The sequence below is a fragment of the Cryptosporidium muris genome, genomic scaffold (assembly GCF_000006515.1).
Source record: "Cryptosporidium muris RN66 scf_1106632373475 genomic scaffold, whole genome shotgun sequence".
Taxonomy (NCBI): Eukaryota; Apicomplexa; class Conoidasida; order Eucoccidiorida; family Cryptosporidiidae; genus Cryptosporidium; species Cryptosporidium muris.
In genome coordinates, this window is record NW_002196574.1 from 545655 (window position 1) to 558630 (window position 12976).

At 30.8% G+C, this 12976-nt stretch overlaps 8 protein-coding genes across 8 annotated transcripts, besides 4 other annotated features; 3 read left to right on the top strand and 5 right to left on the bottom strand.

Moving 5' to 3' along the window:
• Nucleotides 1-58: 58 nt before the first annotated feature.
• Nucleotides 59-1024, bottom strand: CMU_014560 (uncharacterized protein; the record flags this gene model as incomplete). Its single annotated transcript, XM_002141093.1, has 1 exon — nucleotides 59-1024. The coding sequence occupies one exon, from the start codon at nucleotides 1022-1024 to the stop codon at nucleotides 59-61; it is 966 nt and encodes a 321-aa protein (XP_002141129.1).
• Nucleotides 1025-1091: 67 nt separating this feature from the next.
• Nucleotides 1092-1132: a sequence feature (AT_rich).
• Nucleotides 1133-1147: 15 nt separating this feature from the next.
• Nucleotides 1148-3640, bottom strand: CMU_014570 (serine/threonine protein phosphatase, putative; the record flags this gene model as incomplete). Its single annotated transcript, XM_002141094.1, has 1 exon — nucleotides 1148-3640. One exon carries the CDS (start codon nucleotides 3638-3640, stop codon nucleotides 1148-1150), a length of 2493 nt encoding a protein of 830 aa, XP_002141130.1.
• A 186-nt stretch (nucleotides 3641-3826) lies between these two features.
• Nucleotides 3827-3899: a sequence feature (AT_rich).
• A 258-nt stretch (nucleotides 3900-4157) lies between these two features.
• CMU_014580 (uncharacterized protein) lies at nucleotides 4158-5455 on the top strand (the record flags this gene model as incomplete). The annotated part of the gene is made up of 2 exons (XM_002141095.1): nucleotides 4158-4398; nucleotides 4458-5455. The coding sequence occupies 2 exons, from the start codon at nucleotides 4158-4160 to the stop codon at nucleotides 5453-5455; spliced, it is 1239 nt and encodes a 412-aa protein (XP_002141131.1).
• A 40-nt stretch (nucleotides 5456-5495) lies between these two features.
• On the bottom strand, nucleotides 5496-6629 carry CMU_014590 (eukaryotic translation elongation factor 1 gamma, putative; the record flags this gene model as incomplete). The annotated part of the gene is made up of 1 exon (XM_002141096.1): nucleotides 5496-6629. One exon carries the CDS (start codon nucleotides 6627-6629, stop codon nucleotides 5496-5498), a length of 1134 nt encoding a protein of 377 aa, XP_002141132.1.
• A 426-nt stretch (nucleotides 6630-7055) lies between these two features.
• CMU_014600 (60S ribosomal protein L6, putative) lies at nucleotides 7056-7613 on the top strand (the record flags this gene model as incomplete). The annotated part of the gene is made up of 1 exon (XM_002141097.1): nucleotides 7056-7613. One exon carries the CDS (start codon nucleotides 7056-7058, stop codon nucleotides 7611-7613), a length of 558 nt encoding a protein of 185 aa, XP_002141133.1.
• Nucleotides 7614-8068: 455 nt separating this feature from the next.
• Nucleotides 8069-9436, top strand: CMU_014610 (dual specificity protein phosphatase CDC14A, putative; the record flags this gene model as incomplete). The annotated part of the gene is made up of 1 exon (XM_002141098.1): nucleotides 8069-9436. One exon carries the CDS (start codon nucleotides 8069-8071, stop codon nucleotides 9434-9436), a length of 1368 nt encoding a protein of 455 aa, XP_002141134.1.
• Nucleotides 9437-10053: 617 nt separating this feature from the next.
• Nucleotides 10054-10110: a sequence feature (AT_rich).
• A 436-nt stretch (nucleotides 10111-10546) lies between these two features.
• Nucleotides 10547-11773, bottom strand: CMU_014620 (RNA recognition motif. family protein; the record flags this gene model as incomplete). The annotated part of the gene is made up of 1 exon (XM_002141099.1): nucleotides 10547-11773. The coding sequence occupies one exon, from the start codon at nucleotides 11771-11773 to the stop codon at nucleotides 10547-10549; it is 1227 nt and encodes a 408-aa protein (XP_002141135.1).
• Nucleotides 11774-12292: 519 nt separating this feature from the next.
• Nucleotides 12293-12329: a sequence feature (AT_rich).
• A 298-nt stretch (nucleotides 12330-12627) lies between these two features.
• On the bottom strand, nucleotides 12628-12915 carry CMU_014630 (uncharacterized protein; the record flags this gene model as incomplete). Its single annotated transcript, XM_002141100.1, has 1 exon — nucleotides 12628-12915. One exon carries the CDS (start codon nucleotides 12913-12915, stop codon nucleotides 12628-12630), a length of 288 nt encoding a protein of 95 aa, XP_002141136.1.
• Nucleotides 12916-12976: the final 61 nt, after the last annotated feature.

A 12976-nucleotide genomic window follows, 5' to 3' on the forward strand; every position in this document is an offset into this window, starting at 1 on the left:
TAAAAGGATAAATAAATAGATTCCATATAATAAATATCCACTTTTTTTCTATAATATATTAAGAATATATTTTCATAGTAGTTAAAAATAGATGTTTTAATCCCACTTTTTCACATTCATGAGCCAAATTTTTCATAGCATCTGGAGGAAGTTGGATCATATGATTTGGGAGTTTCCTAAAAGTATCTAGAAGTTGCCTAAATGGTTGATTACTTCTAGGTAAAGTAAATTCTTCGATAATTTCTCCACGTACTACAAAGTGTTTCCATCTTAACCTCTGGAGTCTACGTATATATTCTAAGCAACAATCTTCAGGCCCTTCAACAATTATTATTCCAGGATATCCAATTTTGCAGAAACCTCCAAGGTAAAGATCATGTGCCCACTCTTGAATTAATCTACGTTTTATTGGATTTCTTATATGATGGCTATAACATGCTCGTTGCCCCCATCTTAATGTTGTTTTATTCATACAAAAATTCCACTCAAATTGTTCATCATCACTATTAAAGATATCTTGTGTATAATTTGTATCTTCAATATCTTCTTTAATTTTAGTATCATCTGATTTCTTAGTAATATCCACATTTTCAAAATATGTCAACTCATTCATTATAGATTCAGTAGTTTCTTTAGCTTTAGTTATTTGTTGGAAAAGACTCTCAAAATTAGGGATAAATTGATCCATAGTATTTTGTATAATCAGATCACGCTGTGAATCTAAAAGAAAAAATGGGGCCTTATTTGACTCCCAGTCCATTGAATCAACAATTTTCAAATCTTTAATACCACTAGAGTAGAAATTTTTAGGTTCTATAGTGATTTCCATATAAATATGATCAGAATAAAAAGTCCGTTTATCAAGAAGAATTCGAAATCTAAGACACTCATTTGAAATTATATCCTTATTTTGAAGAGCTCTACAGAGCTCTGTGCTTTTAATAAATTCTTCATCTAAACTATATATACTTTCTAGAGCCTTTATTTCATCTATAAGCCGTTCCCAGTCATTTAAGGTAGACATCACAGTTGTGAAGTCCAAATATTACACCTCTAAAGTAGCGGTTGTAGTACATAAAAATTTGTGCATGTTTAAAAAAATATATATTATAAATTCAATAATGAAATATTAGTAATATCCTATATATTAAGGAGCTACAAGCTCATAAGAAGTAAAGTGTCTACAAATATTGAAAGCTTCTTCCTTAGGAAGGAAGGTTATTATATCATAAACTATCTCAGCACATATAGTAATTATCTCATCTGTATTTTCAAATATTGAGTCACCAATATAACTTGTAATAAAGTTCTCCTTAATAATTAGCTGTTCTGCAACCTTGCAAGCTAATGGGAGAGGAATCCATACTAATTTGTCTAATTGTATACCTCCAATAGTAATAGGAGCTTTCTGCTTTGTCGAACGCCATAACTTAAATCTACTTAAAAAATTAATAAATTTGTTTCCTATTTGAGATATATCTTTAGAATTTCTATGTATAATATAATTTGGTAATGTACAATAATCACGAGCAGTACCGATAACAGATAATGCTATTATTGTTTTTAATTCAGAACTTGCATTAGGATCAGTAGCATTTGAATCAGGCGGACATCTATCCCAAATCATAACTTCATTAGAAGGACTAGGTCCTTGTAACTGTTTATGTATATGAAGCTTTTTTGCTACATCCTTACATATTTTATAAGTAGTATTAAGCCCCATATCTTTAGAATAAATCTTAAAATAACTAAGAGGAATCCCTATAAATGATCTTCTATGCATCATAAGTTTATTCATACTCATAGTACGTAAAATATTAGTACAAGATTCAACAAATCTCCAAGGTACAAAGGATCCTTTCCAATCTTTATGTTTCATTAAATCCCAAGTTGTTTCTGGTATCTTAAAATGTCTTTTAAGACTATTTGAGACTTCTCTCCATGCTATATTCTGAAAAAAACTCATTGGAGTTACAGGAGATCCATCAACTCCTACAGTATGCTTAATATGAACTGCTGGCCTATACTCATGTTTAGGATGACCTGATATTTTTTTTTTTAAATGATTTCTAAGTAACATAGCTCCAAATGCAAAAGAAATACCATAAAACTTTTTATCAATACTAACCTCTTTAAAAGGTACACGCTTAGATGATGGTGGTAATGGATAAAATGATAAAATATATCCATATCCATCACACTTTTCTTGGTTTATGTTAGATATTCCAGCTTTCATTTCATCAGATATTTCAGATGTTAAAACACTTGGACTTACAGATAAATCTATTATAGCTAAATCATCAGGAATAACAATTAGTTTATCATCAGTGTGTGAGTTTGTAGAAATATTTCTTGTAAACTCGTTATTTAAATATTCATATTCCAAATTATCTAAAAGTTCCATTTTCTCAGTTGTTATATCACCCACTTCTTCATTAATATTTGTAATATCTATATCTTCAAGTTTTTCCAATAGTGGAGTGTCTTCTAATTCTTCCAAAGATAAAATAATCAACTTGTCTCTACTATTTTCCTCATTATTTTCTATAGTATCATTCTTTGGTTCATCGGAAATAATTTGATCACCTAACTTCTCTTCTATACTATTAAATTGTGCATATCTAGCCTTTTTAATAAGTTTATCCCGAATATCTAATCTATTCAACCTTTTTTGAGTTATTGTAAAAATAGCATCCCCATGAATACTGTGATAAGTTGTATGAAACTCATTTTTTGTTAATTTATGCGAAGTAAATCCTCCACGTCCAGTTCTGAAAATCCTATGCTTATTATTATAATAATCATGTTTTTTAGGACAGCAAGCTGAACCTACTAGATAATGATATGTAAACATATCCTTAGGTTTAGATAATTCTAAATGGTGATCATGACCAGCAATGTAACCATCCACTTTATATTCTTGTAAAAGAGGCTCCAAAACTGTTCGAACATCCACTCTGTCCCCATGTACACCACTAGAATAGCATGGATAATGACCTATGACAAATATCCAATCGACATTTCTTACCACTGCAGCCTTAAGAGTATCTTCAATATACTTCATTTGATCATTCCAAAATGAATCCTTAATATTAGATCCTAAAGGAGGTGACATTACCCATGTATCTATATATAAAAATAGAGCTGTTGTCTCTACTACATTATTAGATATATATTCATTCTCAGTTTTATTCTCCCATGGATGAGGAGCATTCACTGGGGCATCAAAAGTTTCCCAGGTATAAAACCAAAAATTTGGCATATACCAACGTGGCGATTCTAAACTATAGTGTCGATCTATTTGAGCTGTTGCATTTCCCCACCAATCATGGTTACCTAAAACACATCTAAAAGGTATTTTGCTTAATCCTTCGTGAATAAATGTAGATTCAAACAATTCCTCCCAAAGAGGATCATCAACTGAACCTACTCCCCAACGATAGAAATTATCACCAACAGATGTAACGAATTTGGCATCTATAATCTCTGCAACTTCCCCCATCGATCTTGCAACAGATTTTAAAATACCAGTTGGTTCACCCCAATCACCAAATGTTATCCATGTTAAACTATCTGCTTTAGAACTCAGAATTACAAATACATTCATCAAAATTACCCATTTTATTCTATCTAACCACATTTTAGAGGAGTCAAAGATTGGATCATTTTAACTAATTACGAAAAAAGATTCTGTATATAGCGCCCAAATGAGGCGCTATATACAAATAGTTTTTTTCTCACTTTTTTTTAAAAAAAAGGTAAATCATATCAATGCTAACTTTACTTTATGAACAGATAATTACAATCTATTTAAATGTACAATATCTTTAATTTAATTTGAATAAGAAATAATTTATTATTATCAAATAGGTAAAAATTATTATATAGTTATATTAATTCAGTAGGCCTCTTGCACTATTTAAAGAAGTCTAGATATAGCAGTATTTAAAATAAATTTATCTATAAATGGACTTTTGAGTCTTTTTACAAATAAATTTCTCTAGGCTTTTAATTTGATATATACATGTATCTGTTGTCATTAATAACTGCCACATCTCTGGCGCTTGCATGCCTTTATGCCTTTTTGCCGTTTTATGCAGTTTTGCGATTTCAACATTTAGTAAGAAATTAGTAGAAGCAGTATGTCAGTCATAATAATGAAAGTACATTTAGGATTCCTATACATAGTTAGTACAATAATTTTTGTATATGGACAAGATTCAATTCTACCCTTTCTGGGCTCCACTAGGTCTAAACTGGACCTCTTTATAAAAGCTAATAGAACAAGAAATACAGATATTAATAAGAGAAATGAATTGAGTTTAAGTTATCCCTTTAATTTTACAGAACATATGAAACTAAGTAATAGAGAAAATTCTCTTATACATAGAATTGAAAGTAAGTTGATATTGTTGATGCATTATAATATAGAAAATATCAAACTAATATTTTTATAGACCCAAATAATATTACCTTAAGAGGAAGCTTAGAAAAATCTCCTATATCAGATGAATCTACTGTATCAAAAAAATCTGTTATAGTAAATGATCGTAAAACTTTAGTCGAAAGTGCATGGTCCAAGTTACTTGACATGATTGAAAATGAGGTTAAAACTAAAGGAATGGTGCCTATTAACCACTACGCTAATGACATTTCAGTAGTAATACCAGTTGCTAAAGAAGATATTAGATCACTTCCAGTACTATTATCAGTAATGAGATTACAAACATTAAGACCTGAAGAGATCATTGTTGTTCTAGATGTATCTAATAAATTAGATGATATAAAACATACCATAGAGGACCTCTACAAGAAATATTCAACAACTCTTAGGAATTTGATATTTATATATCGCACTCCAGAACCACCACCCTCCCATTGGGCTGCTTCTAATAGATTATTTGGTGCTTCTAAGGCCAAAAATAATATTATTATGTTTTTCGACAGTGATGATATAATTCATCCCCAACGTGTAGAGTATATATCTAGAGTATTCAAAAAAAACTTAGAATTAGAAGCCTTTCTAACAGGTTATGATGTTATTACATTAGTAGAAGCAAAAGAAGTTGACGAAATGCCTAATAAAGCTCTAAATATGATTCAAAAACGTTTTGATTTAGATAAAATTGAAGAATCTAAAGGTTTACTTGCTACGACGTATCAGAAAGAGTATGAAGAAGCTCTTAAAGCAAGAAAAAAACTGAATTTACAAACACCCTGGGACCCACATAATCACTATTCAGAAGTGAATAGGCCTGAGACTGGAACTTGGTGGTTGTATTGTTGTCATAATGGTTGGTTAAATATTAAGAAGAACATTCTAATTGAAGTTCCATGGGAAGATATTCCAAGTGGAGAAGATTCACTATATGTGTTTAGATTATTGCTAAGTGGAAAGAATGTTAACCATAGTGACTTGCCATTAGGAATTTATGTGCTTGGGAATAGCTATTGAATGGGAAACAAAAGATAAAATTCACTAACATTTTCTAAAATTACTTCCATACTTTACAGTCGTGAATCTTCAATCCTTCAACTTCATCATCATTACATAAATAATCTTCAATTAATTTCTGGTCCTCTGGGTCTTGGAAATCAAGTTTACTAAATGAATGATAATCAAAAGATGGATGAGATCTCATCTCTTCAGGTACATCTTGACCTCTAAAGAGGAATATACCTTGATAATCAAAATCATCATCATCTCCAACAACATTAATAACACCAAATGAATGTTTCCTAAAGCTATTATCTAGTCTTTGTAAGAATCCTCCTAACATATTACTAGCTCTAAATGGAACATCCAATTCATCTGGGAGCTTGTTATATTTCATATAGTAAAATGAAAAACCTTCTGGATCAAAATTATTTACTAACCATGGCATTGCAACTCCATTTAGATCTTTTGTATTAGAATATATACGTTTCCATTCATCTAGATTCATGGAGGACTTTGGTAGGCTATCAGAGGGGTTTCCCTTCTTTGATTTCGTATTAGTGTTAGAATCTGTACAAGTTTGATATTTCTTAAGATTATCATAATGTTTTCTAATGATATAGTTATTCATAATGGTATTAACAAAACGACTTAAGTTAACTAGTCCATTAATTGATAGAGATCCTTTAGAAATATCAACTGTAAAACATATAACTACAGCAATAAGGATATCTGCAATAGTCACCCTGTGACCTGCAAGGAAAGTGCGGCTTAGCAAATAATCATCTAGATTTGATAGAACAGTTCCCAAATCTACCTCTGATTTGTCACTTTTACATTCTGAAGGACAAGCCGTACTACATAAAGCCTTTATTGGCTTTAAAATATTACTATGAAAACCTTCTAATAATGCATCAACAAGAGCGGACTCATACAATGTCTCACCATATAGGAAGCTTGCAGGTGCACAACGAGCTAGATATCTCAATATGCTATGAATACCAAAGATATCACCAAAAGGTGTAGATATTACTGGTGTTTTATCCCCAAAGATGAGACTAGACTGTCTTTCTTCAGTAAATTCATTCCTATCAATTACTTTAACTTTGACTTGAGCAATCTCAGCAACACTAGCAATAACAACAGATAGTGGGCACTTTTTCATTACATAAACCTTGTGTTCAGTATTCATTTCTAAAAAAAAAGAAGCAAAGATTCTGTTACTTTAATTTGAATTCTGTAAATAAAGACAAACTGTGAGGCTTCCATTACTCCTCCCCTCCTCACTTTATTGTAACAATCGAATCAAATCTCAATATTGCTGATTATTATTATTAAAGTTAATATAATACTTCTAATACTACGAATACACATTAAAGTAAATACTAGATACCTAATAAACTAAGAGGCGAGACGTCTGACTATAACGTATCGTCTCAAGGAGTAGAATAATTAAATCTCAAAGAAGTCAAAGCTGCTCAAGAACCAAATATTTTAATTCCATGTCTGTGTCTAATTGGCGTCTCAGAGTTGTCTTTAGTGAATTTCTTAAAGTGACTCTTTGGGTAAGAGGCTGAGAATTCGGTATAATTGTTTGAAAGCTGTATATTAGAAGGAAATGACAACTAAAATAGAACTGTCAAGGCCTACTCCACGTCTAAAGATAACTTTGAAGAAGAAATATGCTAGTAGAAGGAAATCTAGTGTAAGAGCCCCAAAGGTTCGAGAATCTCTCGCTCCTGGTGTTGTATGTATTTTATTGACAGGTCCATACAAGGGTAAACGTGTAGTAATGCTGAAAACTTTGACTTCAGGTTTGATTGTAGTTACTGGCCCCTTTACCCTCAATGGAGTACCAGTAAGAAGAGTTAATCCTGCATATGTAATTGCAACAAGTACAAATATTGATATTTCTGGTATTGATGTTAGCAAATTCACGGATGAATACTTCAAGGTTGATAGGAATAAACTCCGTAAGAATAGACAAGTAGATGACTTTATGAGTCAAGGAGAGAATGCTACTCATAGAGTTGTAAGTGATGAGAGGAAGAAAGATCAACAAGCTTTAGATGCTGCAATTTTACCAAATATTCAAAGAGATCCTTTAATGGTTAGCTATCTTAAGACAAGATTCACCCTAAAGAGTGGGATGTTCCCTCATCTTCTGAAGTTTTAATTATTGACTTATTCAGTTATTTTAAGTACAATCATTAGGTTAGTTCACTATTTTTATTAATGATTTATACAAGATGACATCCATATAAATATTGCACCTTTGAAGTCTCTCACTGCACTTTCCACATCTTGACTATATATTTTTTATAGTCTGGTTGATGAATGTAATACTATCCACTATTTTATAAATATTACGAATATGCATGAGACTTGCTGAAGTCCTATAGACTTTTTAGCGCTAGGCGCTTGTCAAATCCTGGAAGTCGTAATGGTGAAACATGATATTTGTAGACAAGACAGAAGCGCCTAGTATACTTAGGGTACCCGTGGTGTTATTTTTTGTCTATATATGACAAGGCATGCTTGCAGTAAAATGTCGTATTAAAGATTGACGTTGAAGAAGTAAATTGATAACAAATATATAGAAATTCATAAGTTCTCCATTTTGGAATTAATATGGTAGGATGTCATAGAAGTCATGACATATTTAAGAGTTCTATAACTCTAATAGAAGGCAAGTTATACTGGGCATTATGTAGTATAAATATTCCAAGTCCTATATTTGATAAGAGAAGTAATAATTATTGCTTTAGTATTGATAACGAGCTAGTATATGAGCCTTTTTTCCAAGATTTTGGACCTTTGAATCTTAAATGTATATATCTTTACTGCCGAAAAGTTCAAGATTTGTTAGATAATGCAGAACAAGATGGAAGTTGTGTAATTCACTGCACAAATGGTTATGATATGAAAAAAAGAACAAACTCGGCATTTTTAGCATGTTGTTATTTAATGATTAAACGTGGCAAAAGTCCTAATAGTGCTCTTTCTATCTTTCACTCAGTTCCATTGCTTTCTTTTAGAGATGCAACATATGGAGCATGCACTTACCCTCTTACAATAGGTAATTGCCTAACAGGTCTACATTATGCTATGTTACTGAAGTGGTTTGATTTTGATTGTTTCAAAGTTGATAAATATTTTGCTTATGAGAAGGTAGATGATGGTGACATATCTTGGATTATCCCTCACAAGTTTATAGCATTTAGTGGTCCTTCTGCTACGACAGTAGACAATGATGGCTATTCATCTTTAACTCCAGAATTCTATATTCCGATATTTAGGGAGCTAGGAGTTACATTAGTTATTAGATTAAATAAGAAACAGTATGATAGCAGTAGATTTTCCAAATATGGTATTAGGCATGAAGACCTGTTTTTTATGGATGGTTCATGTCCATCTAAAAATATAATTAATAGATTTCTTGAACTTACTGAAAATGAAAAAGGAATTATTGCAGTACACTGTAAAGCAGGACTTGGTCGTACTGGAACTTTACTAGGCTGTTATGCCATGAAAAATTTCCACTTTACTGCAGCAGCTTGGATAGGATGGAATAGAATAGCTCGTCCAGGAAGTATTTTAGGACCTCAACAGCAGTTCTTACATGAAATAGAAATGGAGTTATTTAGTAGAGGTTCAATCTACCCCATAACACAAATACTGGATTACTATGTCCCAGAAATTGCAAAAAAAGTAGAGAACGCAGTATTACATTATAGAGATTCTGCTACCACGGAAGATATAAACACTTCGATCATTCGAAATTTACCTCTGAATACCTCTAATCCCTACATAAATGACCTAAATATTAAACATATAGATAACTTTTCAAGTAAACAGGATATAGCTCACTTAATGGCTTCATTATCAGTTTCTGATAGAAACAAAGCTATAAGAGGGGATATTGGTCAAGGTGAAAGATTAGTCCAAACAAAGAAAAGTGCTCCAGTGAATAAATATAGTATTTTGAAGATAAATTAAAGGATTTCTGCAAACTTAATATTGCAAATTTCAACTCTTAATTTGGAGATATCTAACCAGAGTTAGATATATAAAACTTTTTCTAATTCAAAACAGTTAAGAGTCAGTATTTTCAGGATGAGTTAACTTTCTGATTTGAAGTTTCTAAGATACATTGATGATATGTAATAGTATAACCAAGAGATTTAGTAATGAATTTCTGAGCTGAAGAAACCTGGAGTAAATAAAAAGATTTGTACTTTTTTGAAGACTACTTTGTTCCAGTATTTAATTGGCTTTTCCTTTAAACAATTGTAGGATTATACCCATGAATGTCATCAATATTTCAACTATAATCTGCAGCCACTGTTCTCACTACCTTTGGAGTCTAAAAGCTTGCAGGATTTTGTGGTAATCTAAAACCTTAAAATACATTAATTCTATGAATCTACTTTCTGAACCAATTTTGTTGCTTTTTAGTTTATTTCAGACAATATGGAAAAAAATGAATCTGATACTTCGTTTTTGCAATATATAATTAGTATAGCTTTCAATCTCTGAAATTTAACTGATTCTAGATAGCACAAAAATATTCACTTAGAAGCTAAAATTATCTGGAAGATATTTGAGGTTCAAGGTATAAATATTTTCAAATAATTTATCTTTAGATAATTTATTAGAAAATAATATTTAAAGCAATATTTACTTCATTTAGGAAATGTAAGACAAGTAATTCTTCATAGTTTTTTTGCCCAATTGTCTTCGGAAATTTGCGGAATTTGAACTCTCATATTTAAATTACCAAATACGGTATAGATTATTACGGGATTTGAACAATATTTTTGATTGTAACATTAACAAGTGCATTTAATAATGCTTTGTAAATAGCTTACGAACTTTATAAAGTTCTTCAGTTTCGATATATCTAATACTTTTAAAAATTCCCAGTCTATTTTAAATTACTAGAAATTTATTATAATTTTTGAAGCATTGGATTTATTTTTTCTACAATATAGATATTCACAGTATATCCTAGGTACTGAAATTTAAACTTCTGTATTATCTGGTTACTTCTTATTGTATCTTAACAACTGATTTATTCAAGATCTTGGTAAGGATGTAGGTATAACACTAGATCTTATAGTATTCAATAATTCCTGTTGGATTACCATCGGAAGTAACTGATATAGGTGCAGAAATAGTGGAATATAGAATTCCATAAGGATATGGAGTTAGATAAGAAGGTATTAAGGTTGTATTAGTTTGAGGTATTATTGAAGATGCATTCCCTAAATGGTTATAGTGAAGCTGGTTCGTTGATCTATCTAAATAATGTATCCTTGATGCATTAACATTCTCGACATTATTATGGTATCTAGTATTTATATTAGAAGATATTGGATTAGGAATATGTTCTGTGGATAATGTTGCCAAGTTACCAAGTCCTGGATGAGAAGTTAAATAATTTAATGGAACTGGAAAACTTAAATTAGATAAAGTATTTGGAACAGGAGTTCTGCTATTAATAGTTACTGAATGATTATTTGAAAGCTTCTGTGGAAAAGCTAATGATATAAATGCTACCTTTCCATTAATTATCTGTTGTTGCTGTTTTAATGCTTTCATAACCCCAGATATATTTTTAAATGTTACAAATCCACATCTTTTTGATAATCCTGTATTGGAATCTGTCAAAATTACACAATCCTCTACATTACCAAACTGACTGAATACCTCTTTTAATTTCTCAGCTGTTGTAGTATCTGAAAGATTTCTTACAAATAATTTCCGTTTTGAGATCACTTTAAATGATGTATTGGAATCATTTATATCGTTTCTCTCATATAAATCTTTTGGTGATTGCGATCTTCCACATGTAAATTCAGCATAAGGATCTGCTGCAAGTTTAAGTAATAGCTGTCTTCCATCTAAACAGAGACTAGAGTCAAAAAGTTTATGTATAGATTCTGTGGACTTAAAAGTAACAAATCCATAACCTCTAGATTTACCACTCTTATCACGTACAATAATAGCATCATCTATCTCTCCGAATGTACAGAATAAATCTACAAATGCCTTGTCACTAGTATTAAAAGATATATTCCTTACCATCACTCTTCTACTAACTGGACTCTTTTCAAATATTGCTACACAAGCCTTCCTAACTTCATCAAAAGCAAAAGCACATCTTGCTAAAATATCCACAAGCTGCTCCTTTGATAGAGGAAATAGAATGTGCTTTAGTTTATCAATTTGAGGAATATCCATATCTAAATCACCTGATAAAAAGTCCAACCTCTCTTGTCCTACTAAAAAAAAGTGTTCGTTAACAGTATTGTGAGTCTCTGAATCTGTCATATTCGTACCCTTTTCCCAGAAATTTGTGTCGCCTCTACTTTAATTTCTTGATGAAGCTTCCATACATTGCCACAATTCTAAATTTCTACAAAAATTAGCCACCAGCTAAACATTACAAGCAGCAGATAGCAACTCAAATATCACAAAGCTTGAAAGTGTGTGTTAATATAATGTTTCAGTGTCTGAACTATCTTTGTATAAAGATAGTCTTAAGTGCCAGGTCTAATAATAGTTCTATCCTTTGTAGAGATCTTGTTCTCAATGTTTGAGCAGTGAAAGATTTCTTAGACTTAATTAAAAGAGGTTTCCACAAATTCTCTAGAAGATAACTTATATAAATATTCCAAATCTAGCTGTTGGTAAAACTACAGGTCTCCTTTATAAGTATTATACGTTCTGCAGATCTAAAAATCCATATTATTGGCGGTTAGGTGTCTTCCTAAAAATTATATAGAAAAAAGGATGACCTACTAAGAGTATCTAGATATACTTAAAGTATTTATATAAATAAAGGATGCCATTTTAATTTTTAATTATCAATATTAGTTTTTTATAAGATACATCCCAAATATATCCTCAAATAATACATTTCCGTTTTTGAGGCTAAGGCTAATGAGTCTCGACTTTGTACTGTCACTTCATTACTTTAAAACTACTTTATTAGATATAACACAGGTGTAAAACATTTTTTGTGTTTCAATAATCTACGAATAATGTAATTCGATATTTCTTATAAGATTCTAGAGAGTTTCAATGCATATTATGCAAGAATAAATCCAACACGCTGAATAGCTTGCTGATTTAACTCAAAGCAAAAGCCTTATAAGCTATTTAAATAGTTGAATTGCCGGTTATTAAGCAATTTTATCAGGCTTTTTATTTAAATTCTCATATGTTAGGTATCTTCTTCCTACTTTATCACTTGTATAAAAGTATACTAGGTGTCCTGTCTTAGAAAAACCAAATTTAACATTTCTAAATGTTGTTAGCAATTTATATGATTGAATTGTGTAAGAAGTCTTTGAACCAACAATAAATATATATGTCCACTTATCTTCTGTATATATAATATCAGTTTCTTGCTGGTAGTGACAGTGTACTTCCAGTCCAACAATATTCGCATCTAAATTAGGGTTTTCCATATACAGTTTAATATAAAAGACTCTGTATTTTGAAGAGCATACTATAGGAATTGATTTATAA